The sequence below is a fragment of the Centroberyx affinis genome, unplaced genomic scaffold (assembly GCF_046629955.1).
Source record: "Centroberyx affinis isolate AG114_WGS23_722 - 3 ecotype Tasmania unplaced genomic scaffold, CSIRO-AGI_Caff_v1 ptg002622l_1, whole genome shotgun sequence".
Taxonomy (NCBI): Eukaryota; Metazoa; Chordata; class Actinopteri; order Beryciformes; family Berycidae; genus Centroberyx; species Centroberyx affinis.
Genome location: NW_027280818.1, coordinates 34,004 through 57,442, shown reverse-complemented (window position 1 = coordinate 57,442; position 23,439 = coordinate 34,004). Strand labels below are relative to the sequence as shown.

The 23,439-nt window shown below is 39.8% G+C and overlaps 1 protein-coding gene across 1 annotated transcript; it reads right to left on the bottom strand.

The window, feature by feature from the left end:
• Positions 1–1,262: 1,262 nt before the first annotated feature.
• On the bottom strand, positions 1,263–22,757 carry LOC139657076 (growth hormone secretagogue receptor type 1-like). Its single transcript, XM_071534783.1, has 7 exons — positions 22,619–22,757; positions 22,297–22,472; positions 19,680–20,478; positions 19,442–19,522; positions 18,825–18,967; positions 1,549–1,734; positions 1,263–1,283 (listed from the first exon to the last, which is right to left on the bottom strand). Exons 1-7 carry the CDS (start codon positions 22,755–22,757, stop codon positions 1,263–1,265), a joined length of 1,545 nt encoding a protein of 514 aa, XP_071390884.1.
• Between the last annotated feature and the right edge of the window lie 682 nt (positions 22,758–23,439).

Genomic DNA, 23,439 nt, shown 5'->3' with positions numbered 1-23,439 from the left:
ATCGCACCCTGATGCAGATGTGTAAATACAGGGATATAACTTATGTATTTAAACCATCTCCATTACCCCCTATTTAATTAATTATTTTTGCTCTATCTTATACTGAAAGCCAAAAGCTCCTGGCTTGGTCAATTTTATCGGTTATATGTACTTTTCACAGAAATAAATTCAGTATATAGCCTCTAATTATCGTTTTCTTTTCAGATATGGAGTTTCAAGTGAACCGCTTGCGAGCGCGAGGTACCAGGCTTTAATGGAGCAGAGGCATGCCGAGTTCTTCATGAGACCCTCAGGTCTTATCATCAACCCAGAATTCCCATGGCTTGGTGCCTCACCTGATGGTGTACTCTCCTGCTCATGTCATGGCCGTGGCATCCTTGAGATCAAGTGCCCCTACCGCATCAAGGACAGCACCGTGGCGAAGGGATGTGCGGATAAATCATTCTGCCTCAGTAATACTGATGGGAAAATGGAACTGAAAAAGGACCATCATTACATGCATCAGGTGCAAGCCCAAATGCGCTTAGCAGAGGTGGAGTTTTGTGATTTTGTAGTCTGGAGTCCATCTAGTGTTTTTGTAGAGCGCATACACTATGATCCCACAATCTTTGATTCATCTTACCCAAAGGTTGTTGAGTTTATCAAAAATGGTGTGCTCCCAGAACTCCTTGGCAAGTGGTTTACTCTGCCACGCAGCATCACCACCATGTAAAAAGAATAGCCATTGTGAATTTCCATACTCACATGTAAATTCAAGTCATAGATATTAGTCATTTGATTACTTGTTTACTTTTCAATCTAAACATCTGTTCAAATTCCGCCCTTATGTACACATTGAATGCTTTCCTTTTTTATATTGAAGCTACACAAGAATTGCCAAATCATATCTGTGTTATAAAAAAATTCTATTGTATTTAATTTTTCTAATCAAGTTTTACACTTTAAAGTATTGTGAAATTAGTAATAAATGACACTTCAACAAGCACTGTATTGATTATTTATTGTAAACAATTAAGAATTAAGTAAGAATTAAGAATTAAGTAAATCCTTTGTGCGGCTGATATATACAATACTTACAAAGTAGTTTGTGTCAGAAGGCACCATTTACAAAATCTTTATAGAACATGGGTTCCACTATTTACAGAGTATAATATTTAGAGACTAGCCTACACTATTTGCAGAATATTTACATTATGTATAGTTCACATCATATTTGCAGAGGGTAAGATTATATATACAGATTATAGATTACAGGCAGTGTTTCAATCACTCAGAAGGCACAACTGAAGGACACACATTGCACAGGGCACAACACACTAAAACAATCTTGTCCAAAGAGGTGAAGCCCTCTGAGTCCTCTCCATGGCACAAAGTAATGGGAATGGTTCCCTGAAGGATGGTGAATTTGTTCCTCACAAGACCAATCACTCTCTCCACATGGATCCGTACAGCTGCAAGACCCCTGGTGGACTCAATTTCAGTTGGGTGCAGTTGGGACTTCCCCCTTGTGAAAGCAGGTATCTTCAGGTGTGCACATGCCAAGCCTACCGACTCTCTGACATTGAAGCCCCTGTCTGCCAGGACCACATCCCCTGGGGACAACTTCTTGATGAAGCCACAGTTCTCTGTGATGTGCTTGTCACTGGTCCTGCCTCCCCAGCCTTTGGAGACAAAGGAGATGACTCCCTGCGGTGTAATGGCAATCAGGTACTTGGCAGTGTTATGGTGCTTGTACTGGGAGTATGTTTGTGCTCGTGCTCTGAAATTTTTGGGTTTCTCAATGAATATTTCAAAACAGTCAATTATTGCAGTACAATTACTAAAGCCATTCCGGAAGCAAAGGGGGAGACTAATTCTTATCTGTTCCTGGTCAGGCCAAATTATCAATGATGACAATCTCACTGACATCACATTCAAAGTGTTGTTAAAAAGTCTACTTGCTGTAGCTGATGAAACACTAAATACATGTCCCAGGAAGTGAAGTGGCATGTTGAACTTCATACACATGAGTGTAAGAAGAAACTGCTGAAAAGGTGTGAGGGAACCACCTTTGAGGAAGGCTGAAATGAAAGTGAACACCACCATCAGCTTGGCATAGGAAGGTAGCCCTGTAAGCTCCTGAACCTTCTCGTCATTTCCCTTGAAGCTGGCTTGACTGAAAGACAGTGTCTCAATTCTTTCTCAAAGTTGTTTTTCTGTCTTTCTCAGGTGGTGGACTTCGGCTTTCAGTGAATCACATTCCCCTTCCAGTGTTTTCATGATGGACACACATTTTGGATGATTGCACGGTGGGACGTCACCCAAGCTTCCAGCGTCAACTTCCACAGTGGTGTGCTCTGATCTCTCTCTTTCCAAATCCTCCCTTTCCGATTCCTCTCCCATCATTGCACTGGACTGTTCCTCAGTTTGCCTCCTTTTCCTCTTCATGGCCTGCCTTGCCTCAAACTTTTGCGCACTGTACATCACGGTATGCTTCTGAGGAGATGATACATGAGCGAAGATGGAGGGCACAAAGTCTGGGCTCAGTGGGTTGTCACTCTTTCCTGTAAAAACATATAGCAAATGTATTAGTGTGTTGTGTCTGTAGCTAACCATACAACCATACTAGTGGCTGAATAACACCAAGAATATGACTTGTATCATGTCATTCACTAGCCCAGATACAGTAATCTTTGGTTGTAAAGAGTCCTGTGTCAGCCTTCACTAGATGTGCCTGCCAGCAAATGATAGGTCTATTGATTAAATCTGCACTCAAGATGCACTGCTGTGACTAAACCAATGGTGTAGATAGCAAGTTTTTTCCATGGAAATATTTGCACATCCAACGATCTCTGATGCAGGTGCGTTGGAAAGTATCACTTCAGTCTTGAGAAAAGAAGATCGCGCACACTGCTCTTCCTCATCACAATGTATTGATCATTCATGGTGCTGAGCAAGAATAGTGTGAAGTAGATAGCAAGATAAAAGTACAATTGCAACGTTAGCTGGCAAGTTTGTGCTAACTTAAACTTAAATGTATTTACTGGGTTAAGCTACGACATGCTAGCTCCATGCTAACGGAGATGGCACATCGCAGCGGGGGCAAGTAACAAAACAAAATGAGGCTGATGAGAGTCGAGAGCTACAAAGACAGTATGGCAAATAGCTATTTAACATATAACGTATGGTATCTATCAAGACAATTATACAAACTCTCTCTGTTACACGCTTACCTGAGACAAAGTGAGCACTGCAAAGACACGAATGCTTCGTTGGAGTCCACTTGTCTCTCCTGATGGCTGCTAGCCACCGATCGCGCCGCTCCTTATCGGTGGGCAAACGATGAAACTTTACCCCATCCACTCCAACACGATTGTTGCACCCAACAGCACAACATATCACAGGCATTTTCAGTGCCTTCCCGACACGGTAATAAATGCTGACTGATTTCCTCTCGATCACTCTCAAAACACTCTCACTAGCGACTACTACTCTACTGCTACTTCCGACTGCTACAATGGCGGAGTCGGGCATTGGGCGTCAATATGGCGGTGACGACAAACCAGTCACGTGACTGCAAGTTATGAATACCTATAGCCTAGCCAGCCAGACCTCACAACCTGTGGCTTTTCACTGGTCTGCATTCCCAACTTGAAAAGGTGTATGTATCTGTGTACATGGGTAGTATGTGCCTCAGCTGGGGTCACTGACTCTGCAGAAAAAAAAAAAAAAAAAAGGTTTATTTGGTAGTAGCCTATTTTACTAGCTGGTATTATGTGTAGAGTAAAATTAGTCAATAACGCCACATTTAATGATAGAGGAATGTAGATTTAATTTAAAATGTAATTTTAAAATTATTAGTATTAGTATTATTTTTATTAATATGATTATTATTATTATTATTATTTAAAACCATGTCAATGTTACAACCTTCACGATGGGTGATGGGGACCTCTGCTGGTGACTTTATAGATGCTCTTGGGTAAGGAATATGGAATAGGGGAAACATTTTCCACAATAACAATTAATGCCACTCAACTAAAATAATATCACTATATATCACACTAACTAGCTAACTTTAGCTTAATCTGAAGCTACAGGCAAACAATTCATTGGCAGAGTGCCTCGTTCTCCTGACAGTAAAGTTCTCACACATTTCACTTTTATTTTGACGGTTTAACTTTACTTCCGGTTCACCCTCTCCATTGATTTCAGTCACCTGTGGTCTTCAATTTGGAAGGGAAAATTGCAAAATGGAAATTACACCAAACCAAAAACAAGCCGTTTTTCCACTTTGTTCCACTTGATTTTCAATGTTCATGGACATTGGAAAAACAGAAAACGGGCCCGTTTTCTCGTTTTTGGTCTAAACGGAAAAACGGAATATGGGCCCATTTTTTTCGTTTTTTCGTTTTTGGTTCAAACGAAAAAACAAACGGTCAAAACGGCCTTGTAACAGTATAGTCCATAGATTGAAGAGAAACGCAGCTCATGCTGCCAATGTCCCTATGTCAAAACGCTGTAAGATAAATAAATCATGATCAGATCACTACCTATGGTCAATTTATAATTTCTGTAAGTGACATCATAAACACTCGGTTTATCATGGTCAACGTTGCAATTACAGCAGTAGGAGTGACTGAGGAGGAAGGAGACATATCTGTGCTGTCTATCACTGACACACAAGTGTGGACAGGTAATTACATGAAAAGCCTAATTAGCATGTTTGTTTTGATTGGCTGTCACCCGGGCACCAGCTGAGGATAACACAGTGATAATGTAGCTCCATCACGGTATATCACGGCTGTGGTGTATTTATGAATTAGGTCAAATTACCGGGACACAGAGTTGTAGGCAGTAGCCATAGCCTACTATTACCGCAGTTTTATGAATGAGCCCCATCAGTCTCTCATGGTATTAGGTATTAATATACTTACCGAATAGTGGTTTGCTTGCCATCTTGTCTTCTGACTTTATTCGGTATAATGAAGTCGCTCTGTTCTGTTCCCACCCTCCACTCACCCATCACCCCCCCCTTCATCACAACTTCCTCAATGCTGAAATTGACAAACCACAGAATTTGAATATGAATAGATGGAGCCGTTCAACAGTTCTTTGAAGGTGATGATTTTGTGTGTATAAAATAAAGTAGCCTACCGGTAAATCAGAAATGTAAACCGAGGAGCATTTCAACAAAGGTTCTATCATTTCCAACTTGCATCATGTAATACATCCATCAACTTGGTAGTCTCTTCAATTCTGACTATTCATGGAGATCTAAACACAATAACAATAAATTAAACATTCAACCAAATAATCACATGGCGGAATGAAAAGTTCAAGTCAAGCCACCACTTAGCCTACATTTGGGAAACACGCACAGTTCGGAGCTGGGAGTGGTGATTGGGGATAATAAGGAGGGTGGTGACTTGTGATTTTTAACAGCCATAGTAACACATCAGCTTTCTGACAAGTCTTATGCACCAAATCAACACTGACTTCCATGACGTTATGGCAGGCATTGTAAGTGTGCAAATTCTATGATAGGATACAAACACCCCAAACACAAGAGACAAGACCATGATGATGTGTTTTTTAAGACAGATTTTGTTTGAACAGTCCACACACTCATAGACGGTTTTACCATAAGGCATATGAAGGCAATTGCTTGGGGCCTCGTCCGCCAGAGGGCCTCGTGAATTATTTATTTATTTTCTTCTACCTGTTCTAAATGAATGCAAGTTCATGAGAACTGTGGATTTGCATAATTGACGTTCCAATAATGCCATATAACGTTAGGGGTCCAGCCCATATGTCGGGAAGCTTCATTCATAAAAATGACACTGAAGACTAAGGAGAAGTCTGCCAGCTCTGAGACCGAAGTCCTACTATCAGACATAAGTCAACTAAAGCATATAATATTTAATATAATTCAATAGTGGAATCAAAGGCCCTGCTAAAGGAATGGGAAAAAATAACTTCTGTTGTTAATGCAGTGTTGTCTGTTGTGCGTTCCCTTACGAAAATCAACTATAGTATTCCTATACTACGTTTTAGATGAATACTAAATGAATATTCCAACAAATCTATAATTCCCTATAGGAATATTATAGTGATACTACAGAAGATGAAAATACCATGATATGGTCACTGTAAACTCACTAGTGAGTATCACAGACACTCTTAAGTCCCTATCGGAATATTATAGGACTATAACAAAATAATAATAATAATAATAAATAATAATAATAATAAAAAAGAAATGGCTTGACTTTAAATTAGATGCAAAAAGCAAGGCGACCCATGACTGTAACAGGAGGGGGCCAAGAGGAATTTTCCGTTACACAGACAGATAAGAATACCTGCCATAACTGCCGATGTGGCAGGTGTGTGTGCCAGGTGTTCAGCAGAGGACGTCGCCCTGGACAGCGACTTGCAAGCTGCTGCAGCATGTGATGATAAAGGCCTATGCATGACTCTAATGGTAAGACCTAAAGCCATTTATCTTTTTAAAATTTAGATTCACTTGCTCTTACCCACATTAACGTTATCAACTGGAGTAAAATAGCCTAAATCAGATTAATCTCCCTCTATAATGTATTTTCCCCAACACAATCTAACCTTGCCTTTGTCTGACCTGAGTGTTTATCAAATAACCTGCCAATTATTAGTGTTTTTTATTTTGTCTTTGTATTGAGCGCACTTATAGGCTACTATGTATGGATATTTATGAGATTGCTATTTTTCCTGTGACTATAACCACTGTACTAATCTCAATATGATTATACATTACAGTGTCATTCATGTGTGTGTGTGTGTGACTGAGGGTCATTTGAAGTTCTTCAGTTAGAACAGAATTCTCATTTGGATCTGTCCTTTAGTTCTGAGGCTTTGTTAACTGAAAAGAGCTGCCTCCAAATAGTTTTTGTTCACTAGCTATTAGAGATGCACCGATTGCAATTTTCTTGGCCGATTCCGATTTCCGATTTTTTTAAAGTCTGACCTGCCGATTCCGATTTTGGCCGATTCCGATTTTCTTTCTAAGAACTATAATTGACAGCACACACAAACATTTTTGTAAAATTAAAATTCAATTGTATGTTCATAATAAAACATTGACTATTAATAACTTACATTTTCTCCAAAACTGCACCAGGTTACAAGACCTTCTCTCACTCTCACTCAAACAAATCCAAATGAAAATGAATTGCAGTATATCCCACTTTATACTTTCCCAAAAGAAAACAGGTGCAACAGATCTATATAACAACACACGGACTATTACTATTATGGACTATTATACAGGTAGTTCCGACCAAGCAATCTGATTGGTCAACTAGACATTTAGAACGTGATCAAATCAGCATGACAGCACACCTAGCCGTGCTCATCACTAAATATTACTCCGCCATATTATCATACAATATATTTAAATATAACGCTACGCTAACTGTGTTCAGCCTTGATGTTACCAGACGCTCTGCCATCCATCAGCTGTGCCGGTGAGTCGGTGACACGGCGCTACTAGCTTAAAAATACATGTGAAGTTCGCGGACATAGTAGCTAAATCTGTCCATGGAAAAATTATTTTTTTCAGCAGATATCTTAGTTACAACAAGATTGAGCTAGCAAGGCAGTTTTGTGTTTATATGTGTGGTATTTATTCAGTTTGGGAAATCCCGCGATCTCTAGAAAGCATTAGCTACAGTTGGCTGGCTGACTCAACAGGGACTAGAAATCGTCTCTGTTGCTAGGTCGTTACTAAGGCTCCGCCTACTTGCTGGAGTAGTAAACTAGGTTCCATTACATAGGAGTCTACTGACGTGACTGATTGTTTTCCAGTTATTAGTCAGACCCCATGTATTTCCAGGGAAACGGAGATAACACTAGCAAAACGTTTTTTATTTTGAGAGCGAATTGCCCCACAATATGAATACATTTTGTTTGTATCTTTTATTTTGTTGGTAACTGTTGTATAATCGCAATATTACACTCGAGGGTGTGCGTTACCGTCATTATTGGCACGACAGTGATGCGGTCAGTCCGTAAGCATCACGGTAACGCACACCCTCTCGTGTAATATTGCTTAATTACATCGGAGTTTTTACCGTTGTCTTAAATTTGAATCGGATATCGGATATATGAGACTGATTCCGGTCACCGGCCGATCGATCGGTGCATCTCTACTAGCTATGATTGCGTTAAGCAAAATGGAGAAGGGCCTCACACATTTGTCTTTGCCTGGGGCCTCCAAATCACTAAAACCGCCCCTGCACACACTTTCATACTAATGTAACTGCTTTAGGACTTAAAAACTGCTTAACTTAAAAAACGATATTGTGCAATACTTGATGACCTGGGGACTGTGCAATATTGTGGTTTTAAAGGAAAACCTGGTCCTGATTTTTTACTATTCACTACCTGGAGCCGTTCGAAAGGAAATCCCCTTCGTCACTGCTGTTTTGAAAAGAAATGACCTACTTGTTCCAGGACTGGTGGAGGAGAAGAGGGCCCAAAGAGGAGAGGGAAGAGGAACGAGACCAAGGACTGCACCTGTACACTCCTACATTTTAAAATCCATGTTCCTCTTTGTTGTACTAACTCCTGTCTGTGTCTTGGTCATTGTAGTTCCTTCCCAACTGGTCACACCAATATTGAGTCCTGGTGCTCATCCAAATCATCAAGTGGCATAGTCGTAACAGTTTCATGCTTCAAACAGATAGGGGTCATAATCATATCAACCAAATGGCAAGAATTGCTATGTATGTATACATGTTTTCTCTCTGCTTTGTTTAGTGTAAGAGCTTGATTTCCCTTTATTTACGATCTAAGTTAAGCTAATGTCAGCAAACGTTAGCTAGCAAACTACCTTTGTTACTATATGTTGATACTGTGGTGTGGAAGATGAAGCAGTGGAAGATGGAAGTGTTAGGAGGCCTTGTGTGAGTTAATGGCTTTGAACGGTTTATTTCACTATTAATCTAGGTTGTTAATCAAAACTTGAACTTTGCTGCTCTGTGGGTAACCTCCCAGCAAACATTGCTCGGACAGCGACGTCGTGTCCCTGGCCAAAAATGGTTCCGGTCGGACGCCAAAAACTGCAACGTGGTTATGAGGCAGACGGCCAGATGGTGAGGTTTCCACGTCCAATAATGGTCCATTCAGACCCTCTCTTACAAACCAAGAAATATTGATCATATTATTGCTCTGAAAAAAGCAAATGCATGTGTCTTTGTTTTTTTGTTGAATACAACAACGTTAGATTGACAATTTATTTGGTTGTGAAATGGTTGTGATCAGATGGCCACACTGTGACGTCCATTCCACGTACAAAGACTAGTATTTCTTGATGCCCATTTTTTTAATATAAAAAAAACACGTTTATGCCATTTATGTATATATACATGTAAAGTATTTTCCTGTCTCATCGTTTTAAGCCTGTGGTGTTTGTAAGAGTCTTTATCCAAGCTGTCTTTGATCCCGCGATGCACACCGTACACAGGCGATATGACCATCATATCTCGCGAGACCTCTCGTGTCACCTCGTTTCGCGCTCTCTAAGACGAGAGAGAACATGGTGGGCGCGTAGGTGTGACTCACGGTGTAATAGTTCCACCATGCAACTTAACAGGGATTTGAATTTGGCTAACTTGCAGGCTAATGCTCCGTTAGCAGTCGTTTTGAACGACTCTCAGATCAATGCACATGCAGTGGATGTTTGTCTTCATTGTGCATAGATTACTTTTAACGTATTGTGTTTTCAATCAAAATTTCCTATCATTGACTTTAATTGCAGACTTGAGCTAAATGGAGCTAACTAGCCAAACGTTTGGCTAACTTACGTTATTCCTCCTCTGGTGTCCAACCATGTGCCACACAGAGCAAAAGTATACCGGTTGACATTTCAACCTATCACCTCAGATTATGAATTCACTGACATCTTCCCCATTAAAGGAGGGTTTTAGATTGATAACCAGCAGACAGCTCTACGTTGTGCTGGTAGGCCACCCCAGGTGCCTTTGTTTTGCTAGCATATATATTTCCTGCAGTTGCATTCAGGCTGTGATGGCCGCAATTATAAAGGCAGTATAGAGGCTGCATACATTAACTTCTTTATCTTATCACTTGGTCATTTGTCAAAAATCTGCAGTTAGAACAAGAGGTTTTCTGCGATATTCCTTTTAATAACTATATCCATCTACAGAACATATCTTTACATATAACTAACTTGTTGCCTAAAAAATACAATATTGATTATAAAAAACGACCATAGGAATGTAGCTTTTACTATAATAGGCCTATACACTGTCCTAAAAATGTAATTCATGTTAACAAATCATATGCATTTCAGTAAATATAAAATGAACTCAAATAGATTAATCAATTCCATAACAACATAGCATACACAGTCACACATATGGGAACTTTAACCCATAGATTATGGATAAAAATGCTAAAGCCATGCCCTATGCAACCTATTAATCAAAGGAAAATATTTTAACCAATCAGAACTATAGTCGTAGTTAACAGAGATCAAGTATGACAAATTACATCATACCCCAACTGCTTTTCCTTCAGTAAAATGTGTTGTAATGCAACTCCAAAAAGTGTGTTGTCCATGCTGTAGAGCTGTCCCTAGTTGTGACTCATTGTGTATGGGGAGGTGAAAAGCATCCTGGGAAACTCAGACTGGAAGGGACTGGAGGCTCAGTGACCTCTAGAGGCAGTGATGCGCAACTACAAAACATTTTTAATGATTTTCTCACTGCTGCATAATTCAGTGACCTCACTATTTTTCTATCATATACCACCACTATTGCATTGTTATATGACCTTGACTTGTATCATGTATCAGTTATATAAAGATATCAATCTGTATGGGTCAATATATATATGGGTAAATATTGTGTTTAAAATTAATTTGAACTGAAATGATCTATTCTGATTGTTGGCCAATTGGCCATGCCAACAATAGATGACATGGCCTACATTGTGGTTGTTTGTTAGGTGTTTTACATTGTGTGTTTTTATTGTGTTTTGTTTCTGTGTTTTTATTATTTATGTGTATTATGTGTTTTTATTAAACCGTCTAATCGAATTGAGACGGAATGAACTGAAGTGAATGTCAGTGAATTGAACTGATTCATTCCTACTCTTGTTTTTTATACCTGAAAAATGTTGAAAAGAAACATTGTGGTTACTGAAGTTGTGGTTGCAATTATCATTTATCATTATTAATTAACGATTGCCAAATAGCTACAACAATAAAGTAGTCAACAGTAAGAAAAATCTTCAAATTAAATCAAAGCTTATTTGTCAAATGTGCAGATACAGCAGCAGCAATGAAATTCTTAGTCTGTCAGTGTCGACAGCATTGTGAACTAGATCAAAAAGGTAAACGGAGAATAAAGCAAAAAAAACAAGAACACAAGAAAACAACAAGAACAACAAGAACGAAGAAGTGCAAAAAATAGACAAAATAAAACTAGCACAATAAGTAATAAATCGTGTGGGAGTGCTAAGACTTAAAGGAAATAGAGTGGGTTTGCCATACACAAAGTATAACTAGATAATACACAGCCATGATTTTGTATGTGCAATCTTTACAGTATAATGGATTTTAAATCTTTCCTTCATACAACATGAGATGACCAAGTGATAACTGGCCTGAAGTTAAGGGAGAAAAGCGAGAAGACATTGGACTTTGTACGGAAAACATCTTGGTCAAACTGGATAAATGAGGATCTACTAGAAATTGAATGTACCATACAAAAGAATAGGGAAGATCTTTGCCTGGTCCCAGCACCTGGCTTGTGACATGTACAGTCCATAGATTGCTCCACTTGATCCAAAACCATCTTCAGTTTTCACCACTGTAAGAATACTGTGATGGTTTTCTTTGTATGACTATCCGTGCTACAGGGACCTATATCCTGAACTCACAGACCTGGTGTCAGTTCTGTCATCTCCGCCAACTGTGGAAAAACAGGACAGCAGGGGATGTTTACATTGTTTTTCATCCCAGCATGCAAATGAGAAATGTAAAACACCATTAAATTATTTTTTTATACACCATGTCAAATTAAAAGAACCTCAGCTCAGCTAATGTCTTTTCTTAAAGGATAAATTCTTTGAGTTTGGACCTATATGTAATTTGCCTCTTACATACCTGTAGTACTTGGACCCACAGACAATATTGACTCCAGATTCAGCTGTCAGTTGAAACATGTTAGCGCCTGTTGCTAGGCAGTCCCAATGGGGTTTGTCAGAATATCTCAAAAAAAGCCAGTCTTTGACAATGATATGGCGACCAACTGACATATTGCTATCCACAGCCCAGAAAGCAGCAGCACCACACCATTTCCACTCAGTAGATAGTGTTCTACTAAAACTAGATCACTCCACCAATAACACACTTTCACCCCACAGCAGTCTGTGCTGCAGTGGAGAAAAATAGTTCCAGGTTTTCCTGTTTTCCTAATTTTAAGTTATGTATTTCACAACTTCTCTGTTTACTCTCAGCTCCCCTGAGGAGCCTATAAATGTGTTTTTTTTTAGATATTTTGACAAACTCCCTTTGGACTCATTGTTACCAGCAAGACGCCTAGCAGTGGAGCTCACCATTTCAACTGAAAGGTGACTCTGGAGTCAATATTGTCTGTGGGTCCCAAGTACTACAGGTATGTAAGAGAAAAACTATATATAGGTCCAAAATCGCAGAAATAGAGCATCGCACCGCCAACCTCCTCCTGTTATTATCTGTTCACAGGATGCTTATACAAGCTATCTCCGAACTGTGTCTGGTTTTATGTTGGTTTATTATTATTAATGATATGTCTGTTATGCCTTGGGGGGTTTATTGCGCTCCCCGCAGAATCTCTCACATGCTGCTTGGATTCATCGGGGAGCATCCTCAAGAGCAGAGCCTTTACCGCCAAATATAACTGTATAACCATTAGTGCTATAATGGTCCAACTCCTTTGACGTAAGGGTAACACTTTACAATAAAGGTCACTAAGTTAAGGGTTAGTTAATGTTTATTAAGCATTAACTAACCCTTAATTAAACAGTTAACTAATGTGTCTGGTAATCATTTACTAATGGTGTTCATGTTAACTGAGGTATTCATTTATACATTATTTAATAGCCATCTTTATAAACTATTAAATAATTTATAAATTAATACCTTAGTTAACATGAACACCATTAGTAAATTACACATTAGTTAACTGTTAATTAAGGACATAATTGTAAAGTGTTACCGACGTAAGTGTCTCTGACTGAACTTATCCTTTAATGTCTTTTTTTAGACTTGATGCCCTAATTAGCTAACTGTGCAGACTTCTTTTCTGTCATCTTTTGATATACAGTATTTATATATGTTCTTTTTATATCTCAGATGTTTTGTAATTAGTTATACCTTCCTAGGATTATAGTTCAGAATATTATACTCACAGCTTATGGGGAGGTCCATGCTGCCTCTATAACCACCTGACTTCAAAGATGGCTGGGGAACTCCTGCAGCATCAAATCCAATGACTTGGTGTATTTCTGTGTCTTTGTGTCTCTTCATACACTGAGCAGTTCCTTCTAACTTTATCTCCTCTCTGCTGAGTGGAGTGTTTCCTCTGGTTGGACTCTTCCCTGCTCCTCTGGACCCTAACAGCACAAAACATCGCTTTCTCAACTTGTCTGTCAGGACATTGGAAAAACGGAAAACGGGCCCGTTTTCTCGTTTTTCCGTTTTTGGTTTAAACGGAAAAATGGAATATGGGCCCATTTTTTCGTTTTTGGTTCAAACGAAAAAACAAACGGTCAAAACGGCCTTGTAACAGTATAGTCCATAGATTGAAGAGAAACGCAGCTCATGCTGCCAATGTCCCTGTATCAAAACGCTGTAAGATAAACAAATCATGATCAGATCACCACATATGGTCAATTTATAATTTCTGTAAGTGACATCATAAACACTCGGTTTATCATGGTCAATGTTGCAATTACAGCAGTAGGAGTGACTGAGGAGGAAGGTGACATATCTGTGCTGTCTATCACTGACACACAAGTGTGGACAGGTAATTACATGAAAAGCCTAATTAGCATGTTCGTTTTGATTGGCTGTCACCCGGGCACCAGCTGAGGATAACGCAGTGATAATGTAGCTCCATCACGGTATATCATGGCTGTGGTGTATTTATGAATTAGGTCAAATTACCGGGACACAGAGTTGTAGGCAGTAGCCATAGCCTACTATTACCGCAGTTTTATGAATGAGCCCCATCAGTCTCTCATGGTATTAGGTATTAATATACTTACCGAATAGTGGTTTGCTTGCCATCTTGTCTTCTGAATTTAATCGGTATAATGAAGTCGCTCTGTTCTGTTCCCACCCTCCACTCACCCCTCACCCCCCCCTTCATCACAACTTCCTCAATGCTGAAACCACAGAATTTGAATAGATGGAGCCGTTCTCAACAGTTCTTTGAAGGTCCTGTCCTGATGTATACATTTGATGGATGATTTTGTGTGTATAAAATAAAGTAGCCTACCGGTAAATCAGTAAATGTAAACCGAGGAGCATTTCAACAAAGGTTCTACAAAGGCTATCATTTCCAACTTGCATCATGTAATACATCCATCAACTTGGTAGTCTCTTCAATTCTGACTATTCATGGAGATCTAAACACAATAACAATAAATTAAACATTCAACCAAATAATCACATGGCGGAATGAAAAGTTCAAGTCAAGCCACCAATTAGCCTACATTTGGGAAACACGCACAGTTCGGAGCTGGGAGTGGTGATTGGGGATAATAAGGAGGGTGGTGACTTGTGATTTTTAACAGCCATAGTAACACATCAGCTTTCTGACAAGTCTTATGCACCAAATCAACACTGACTTCCATGACGTTATGGCAGGCATTGTAAGTGTGCAAATTCTATGATAGGATACAAACACCCCAAACACAAGAGACAAGACCATGATGATGTGTTTTTTAAGACATAGAGATTTCATTTGAACAGTTCAGATCTTCATTGTAGTTCTTTGTAATGTAAAACTGACCTGGTGATGTAGCTTATGATATTCATGGAATACACTATCTCCTGTTTGCTGTTGATTTTATTTTCACTGGCAACCTTTTTTTTCCCTAACTTATAACAATATTTTTACTTTATGCACACACGTTCATACTAACGTAACTGTTTTACGTAAAAACTGCTTAACTTAGAAAACTATATTGGGGCCGAACCACAGAGAAGTGGTGGAAAAGGATGGCGACATGGACAGTGGAAAAACCGGATGGGATCGCAGCAATAATGGAAGTAAACCTATACAATTGGAGCAGACTGGGGAATTGTGCAATACTGTGATTGATGATCTGGGGACTTTGCAATATTGTGTTTTTAAAGGAAAACCTGGTTCTGATTTTTTACTATTTACTACCTGGAGCCGTTTGAAAGGAAATCCCCTTCATCACTGCTGTTTTGAAAAGAAATGACCTGCTACTCCTTGTTCCAGGACTGGTGGAGGAGAAGAGGGCCCAAAGAGGAGAGGGAAGAGGAACGAGACTGGACTGCACCTGTACACTCCTACATTTTAAAATCCATGTTCCTCTTTGTTATACTAACTCCTGTCTGTGTCTTGGTCATTGTAGTTCCTTCCCAACTGGTCACACTAATATTGAGCCTGAGTCCAGAAAGCAAGAAGTGACATGTAACTTGTGTGGTGAGCTTGAAACTAGCGACAACAAGCAATTTTCACCACTACTTCTTCTACTTCCCTTAAGACTGTAATTACTGGAACAGAATATTCCAAAATGATGAATCAAGCTTATATTCTCACTGTCAAATCATTTGCCCCATAGGCTTGGACCCCACTTATGCCCCACTTATTTGCAGCTACATTTTGTTGTTGTTGTTGTTGTTGCTGTTGTTCAGAGAGCCTGTAAACAGATATTACATATTAAGTTTGTTTAATTATATATTTAACTATGTTGATATTCATTAAAAGTGAGGGATTGTTTTAAAGTTCAGATAATCTGCAGGACCTCAGAGCTATCAATACAGCAAGAGAGCAAAAAATCCATCAATCAATAGAATCGGATCAAAAATAACACAATGAGGGAACACTGCCAGGAAGTGCCTTTAAGTGATTAACAAGAAGAAGAAGCACATATAGTAGAACTCAAATGAAGATCAGCGATGAAAAGTATTTTTATAAATATTAATATACATAGTCAAACAGATACAGAGGGTAAGATATAGTGTTCTTCATGGGTTGAGATCAAATCAGTCATATATAATATCTTAGTACATCATATATGATTTACATCATATAGTAACAGTGTCTAATTGTATTAGATATTGTATCTTATATATCATATATGAAACAATACTATGAAGAGATGCAATATTGATCCCAAGGGAGGCTGTGTCATATAGCAGCAAAACAAAAAATACACTAAACACATAGAGTATATCCTCCATTTATAACAATTACATTTTACAAGGGCTATAGTAGTAACAGTCATAGCTGGAACTACAGAATACACCACAAATAGGCTACTACATTTTTACATACATTGTTAGCAAGCCAGTACATAAGACAGTAGAAAGATAAATAGACACCGGAAAGTCTCTTGTTCAGGAATATCCATCAAAATATCACTCATAATTACCAATACACAGGATGTGATATTGTTTTATGCCATTATGTAGGGTAAGTGCTTACTTGAAAACCCTCCACCTTTCAATGATGCAAGCAGCAATGCTGAACAATTCTCCAACTTGCAGTTACACCCAAAGACATCATTCCTATCACCTGCATTTTAAGTTAAATTGATTTCTTGACCCTGTAAGCACAGGCTACTCTTAGGATTTGGAATCAAGTCTCTGTCTCTATTAGTTTCTGTTATGGCTAAAACAAATAATAATCTAATGGTGGAAATCCCAGATGTGGATCACCACCAAAATAAAATCAATCGTTCCTCAGCCCAAGGCCTATCTGTCCACCAAACTTCTTGGAAATCCATTGGGAAGTTTTTCAGACATCCTGCAGACAGACAGACAAACTGTCGAACGGATGAAAACATAACCTCCATGCCGGAGGTAATATAACCTCATCTGTGCATCAAATAAAGACATTTATATCAATTTCTGACACATCAGGACATATAATGTAATACGTATCACATAAACACACACATCAGCCCATATGAAACTACATGAATCAAAATGATAGCCCTATTCTGAGTGTGTGTGTGTGTGTGCGTGCATGCGTGTGTGCATCTACACAAGTGCACATGTACAAAATGTGACTACCAACCAACATTGTTAGACCTACATCTTTACCATGAGAGTTCAATATATGATATTGCATGTTTTTGTGTTAAACTTTGTAAAAAGTAAGGTTTTCAAATTCATGTTATTTGATCTGTGAGAAAAGGAAATAAAAGAAAAAAAAAGAAAAAAAAAAAGAAAAATTCCCATCCCCATTATTCAATAGCGTTAGTACATTAATTTTGCTATTAGCCAACTAGCTAGTAAGGCTAGTGAACTAGCTGTTAACTAAGCTACTATCATGGCTTTTTAACTAATGTTAACTAAGCTATTATCATTGCTTTTTGGTTAATGCTAAGTTACTCTCATGGCTTTAAAACGTTAACTACTATCATGGCTTTTTAGCTAATGCTAAGTAAGCTGCAATCATGGCTTTTTAGCTAATGTTAAGTAAGCTGCAATCATGGCTTTTTAGCTAATGTTAACTAAGCTAATATCATGGCTTTTTGCTAATGTTAACTAAGCTGCAATTGGGGGTTTTTGACTTGGGTTTTTATTTCGAAGATACACAAATACACAATACAAAGAGGAATAGTCAGCTACATACATACATCATAAATCATATACAGAGAAAATCACAATGAATCATTAGCAAAAATAATAACAATTTAAATAAATAACTGAATAAATAAATGAATAAGAGTAGATGCTTCATGTCAACAACCAATATTTATCAAAAATCCAATGTCTTTACTGCCTTCCTATTTTACATTTTATATAAAGTTATGGCCATAACCTTTTATTTCATTTACAAATAGGGAAACAAATAGCTTGGCTTTATAGCTAATGTATAAGCTAATATCATGGCTTTTGGGCTAATGTTAGCTAAGCTACTATCATGGCTTTTTAGCTAATATTACCTTTTGGCTACTATTAAGCTTGTGGCTTTATGGCTAATGCTAACTAAGCCAATATCATAGCTCTTTGGCTAATGTGAACTAAGCTGCTATCATGGTTAAGTTTGATTATTTAATGTTACAAGTTAACCTTTTCTCCACATGCTTTTGCAGATTTGATGGAGATGTAATTTATGGCCAGTTTCCAATTCAATGCTTATGGAGAGCCTATAAAATGTATACCCTGTAACAGATATGATTTAAAATGTAGCGAGGTGCCATTTAAAAAAAAATAAATTATTAAATGTAAAATGACTGTCTTCAAAAAATACTCAAAAATATCAACACAAAAAAGCTAATCAATTACAGTAACGAGAGTAAATATAATTTACTACTTCCATCCTTGTGCACATATGTATCAGTCAGTGTGTGTGTATGTGCCTTACGTGAACATGCGTGTGTCTGTCTGCGTTCATAGCCCGGGTTTCAATGTATATCTGTGTGTATTCATGCGTGTGTATGCAGTCTGTGTATCCATCCGTGTGTGTTTACCCTTACAAGGTGGTAGTGGAGGCCTGTGGCGTGAGCGGGCGCAGGCGGTTAGAGTGTGTGTGAGACTGCGTGCGCGATTGTGTGTGGGAGTGTGTGTGAGACTGTGTGTGAGAGCGTGCGCTTATGAGGCTGTGTATGGCGTGTCTGTATCTAGCGGACATCAGGTTGTATAGCAGGGGATTGACAGCAGCGCTGAGGTAGAACAGGACAGAAGACACCAGGTTGAAATACTGAGACAGATAGTATAAAATATAGGCACGAGTGTAAGCGTGTGTATCATCGGCATATGTGTCATTGTGTATGTTAGAGCCCGCGTCATCGTACGGGCTAGTGGATGTCATGGCTTGTGTGTCTGTGCCTGTTCTGGCGTGTGCGTGGTCATTCTGTGTATCACTTTGCATGTCTATGTCTAGTTGTGTATTAGCATTGTGTGTATCACTGTGTGTATTTGTAGTGTCAGTCTCACTATGAGTATCTGCTTCTACGTGGGTGTCCACCTGTCCACCATCAGTGCTTGTACCAGCTTCAGGGAGTGTTTTATCTCCGTCTGTGCTGGAGTGTGTATCACTCTTGTCTGCGTGAGTGTGTGTGTTCATCTCGACACGCGGGTCTAAGGGTTTTCCAAGGGTGTCGGAGGGTGTTTCAAAGCGCGTGTCTGTGTTCGAGAGAGTGTCAGAGAGTGTGTCGGTGCCTATGTGCGTGTCGGTGTCCACGTATACGTCCTGTCCGTCGACACCGGTGACAAAAGTCAGGGAGAAGATGGTCCGACCGACGTGGAACGGCAGCCAGCACAGGACAAACACCAAGACTATCACTCCTGGAGGAAGGTGAAGGGAGAGAGGAAGGAAGAAAAAGAGAAAAGGGGTAGACGGCATGACAATCGCAAGGTCTCGACGCAGTCTCGCGAAACTTTTCACGAAATTTTGTGAGACCAGAACTGAAGCTGTGTGTGTGTGTGTGTGTGTGCTTCTCACCTAACATCTTGATGGTGTGACCGTGCGACTGGTCCCTGCGGCTGCTTCGTGGACGGAGCCACAGCGTTCGCCCGATCAGGCTGTACACCACTCCCAGGATGCCGAGCGGCACCAGGAAGTACAGGTTGGAGAGGATCATCATGGCCGCCAGCAGGCCGGAGGAGGCGGCGTAGGAGGTGCAGCGGCACTCTCTCTTGTCGCCTCCCTCTGTCTCTCTTCCTCGCCATTCCTCCGTCTCCTCCTCCTCCTCTCCCCCTCCTCCTCCCTCATCTTCTTTCTTCTTATTTTGCCCCTCTCCTTTAACTTCCATCTCTACTTCTCCTCCTCCTCCCTCATCTGCCTTTTCCTGAACTTGTATTTTAGCGTTCAACTCCTTCTCAACTCTTCCATCCCATCCCGTCATCTCTTCTCCTCCCCACTTTACTCCCTCTATCCCTCCTTCCATAAAAGCCATTTCCCCGCTTCCCTCTCCCCCTCCACCTATCGTTATTCCTCCCTGTCCTCCTTCCTCCATCCATCCCCCCATTCCTAACTCCTCTCCTCCCACTTCCTCCACTCCGACCATGACCAACACCGGCGCCGCGCTGACGATCGCCCCCAGCCAGAGGCAGCCAATGAGAGCCTTGGTTCTGTGCCGCGTGACCAGGGTCTTGGCCGCGATTGGCCAGCAGACCGCCAGGTACCTCTCCAGGGAGAGGAAGGTGATGTGGAGGATGGTGGAGAAGGTACAGCACTCTGAGAGGAACATGGTCAGCTTACAGACAAGGTCTCCCAAAGGCCAGGGCCTGGGCCGCCATAGCTACAGGTGGAGGGATAGAAAGAGAGAGAAACAGACAGAGGTGTCTATAGTTTCTTGGGGTGTTTAGAGCAGATACTTCTCCCTCCTATTTCCCCCCTTAGTGCAGTTTGTGAGGTAGATTGGAGTTTTCATCAACTTTTTACACACACTGGCAGCCTTCTAGGCAATTCTTCTAGCAATTGAGCTAGTGATAACCTAGCTAGCAAGCAATGTTTGGCTATTTCAGGGGGTTATGAATGTAAGTACCACAGGAAATCAGTGATGGAAAGTAACTAAGTACATTTACTCAAGTACTGTACTTAAGTACAATTTTACTTGTACTTGTACTTTACTTGAGTATTTCCATTTTATGCTACTTTGTACTTATACTCCACTACATTTTAGAGGGAAATATTGTACTTTTTACTCCATTACATTTATTTCACAGCTATAGTTACTAGTTACTTTTCAGATCAATATTTTATATTTAAAACATTTGATCATCTTTATAAAATAACTATAAAATAGCATTGTTATAGATTAGACTACCCAAAAGTATAGCTAAATTGTTAAGATTAGCTTCACGTTAACAACTTTAAAATGCTGCTTACATGTACATGTATGTCAATAAATTAGTATTAATATTCCAACAATTTATGAAAAATATAACTCTCTAAATGGGGACAGTTTGCATAATGAGTATGTTTACTTTGATACTCTAAGTACATTGTGTGGCCAATACTTATGTACTTTTACTTAAGTAAGTTTTTGAATGCAGGACTTTTACTTATAATGGAGTATCTTTACATTGTTTTATTGCTACTTTTACTTAAGTAAAAGATCTCAGTACTTCTTCCACCACTGCAGGAAATTGAATGCTGTAGGACTATAGTTATCAAGGAATATCCATGTCTTTTAAAATTGTACTTGTGTTTGTGCAGGGGAAAAATCGGGATTGTAGCTGCTGCACGAATTAGCTGAGTTGTGACGTAATCGTGCTTTCCAACATGGCTAAACAGAGCAGAGTCGCACGAGAACGGAAGAAATTTCATACAATAAAGCCGAAAATGAACCACAAGTACAACTTTAAAAGACATGGATATTCCTTGCTAACTATAGTCCAACGGCATTCAATTTCCTGTGGTATTTACATTCATAGCCCCCTGAAATAGCCAAACATTGCTTGCTAGCTAGGCTATCGCTAGCTCAATTGCTAACACTCTGCTCTGTTTAGCCAACTCAGCTAATCCCGATTTCTCCGACTTGATCATCCGACATAATAAAGTGTTCATGTGGCACTTCCTGGTCGGAAATTTGTTCAGACCGTAAATCCAACAACACTTGAATGCAGGGTAACATCACAGGAAAATAAAGATTTAGAAGTTGTTTTACTTGCAGGGGTATCAGCAGAATCCCCTGCTTCGACAAACTGAGTTGTAAAATCAAGAAATGAAGTAAAGAGGGATCAATTATTTATTCAGGGTCTCGTTCCATAAACAGTGGGTTTATAGATGAGGACCACAAGAGGTGCAATTTCCATGGAGAGTTTATGCAAATGTGATGACCCACAAACACAGCTGATCCTGTGATGCTAAAAACCTATGCAAAAGTGAAAAAAAGTAACAACTTATCCCCTGATTCGGACCAAAGCAAACGGAAAGTAGGTTTGAAAACAACCCGTGAACTATGTAGCCCAAACTGGGTTGCACTTCCTGCCTCAAATAATAACCAAAAATGCCACAAATTACCTTTTAGTTTCTGGTCATGATAATCACAGAAAAACTCTGGGTCTAACACACTGAGTAACATATTTCTGTGTGTGTGTGTGTGTGTGTGTACCTTATACATATCCAGAGGCACCAGCAGCAGTATCAGCAGGTCACTAACAGCCATACTGCTCAGGTAGAGGTAGGTGGAGCTTCTCATGTGGGGGCGGAGCCAAACCACCAGGATCGTTAGCATATTTCCCAGAATGCCGAGCAGCATCAGCAGACCGCACACCACAGTCACACACACTAGAAATGGGAATATTGCTATATTGTTTTATCAGTACCACCTCTATATTTAATTTTAAGTTTCATCTCATCACTTAGAAGTGTCCGTACCCAAGTAAGTACTACAGTTGCCAGTTGCCATTCAGTAGCTGTGGCTTTTCACTTACCTAATTCGACCAATCTAAACATAGAATCCTCCCACTGGCAATCTAATTGGTTAGAGCAGTCCTCCAGGAAGCCCGTTGCCTGGCCGCAATCCTCGTCTTCACAACCACTGCCGATGTCAACCAGCTCCATTAGATCCATGGTGAAGAGGGGTGGGATTGGATAGAAAGTGAGAAGGGTGGGGGGTGGTTGGGGGGGGGGGTTATGTGTCCGGCTGCTGTCCCCCAGGTAACAGGGCGTAGAGGTGACGCACACCGATGGATTTCCTATGAGGTTCGATCACAGCTGGAACGGGACGGTCAGGACTGCCTGGTCGCACCAAAAAAAACAGCAATGCAAACAGCAAAAATCAATTAATATAACACCTATATCAGAGTTAATTTGACATTTTTGATAGTTTTGAACACCCAGAGCCATATCAGCTCTGTGAGTGGACAAACGACTCTCCAATCAACACTTGTCAACTCAGAATAATTGTCACTGACAAATCAACACTTATCAACCCTGGGAAATTTGCTGTGCACACACACATCCAGGGAAAATACAGTTTATTTTGTATTCATTGAATCAGTTTTCATTGAAACTTTCTGAAAAACGAAGGTCATTATCATAGTCATGACCGTCGCCGTCATCGTTGTCATCACTGCTGTCATCAGTGTCATCAGGACCAACAACAATGGAAACCATGTAATTTGCTTCTCCATTTACAAAACAATCTGTGCTCAGTACTGTATACCACTGTTTCCAGACACAAACATACATTCACACATATGAATTTTGTGCACTGTAACATAAGGTAAAACAGTATACTCACTCAGAAGAG

Coding starts and splice junctions, on each gene's coding strand:
- LOC139657076 (XM_071534783.1), bottom strand. CDS start 22,757: ATGGATCTAATGGAGCTGGTTGACATCGGCAGTGGTTGTGAAGACGAG. Junction 22,473..22,618: donor GTTTAGATTGGTCGAATTAG/GTAAGTGAAAAG, acceptor TCCCATTTCTAG/TGTGTGTGACTGTGGTGTGC. Junction 1,284..1,548: donor GCTTCAATGTCAGAGAGTCG/GTAGGCTTGGCA, acceptor TGTGTCCTTCAG/TTGTGCCTTCTGAGTGATTG.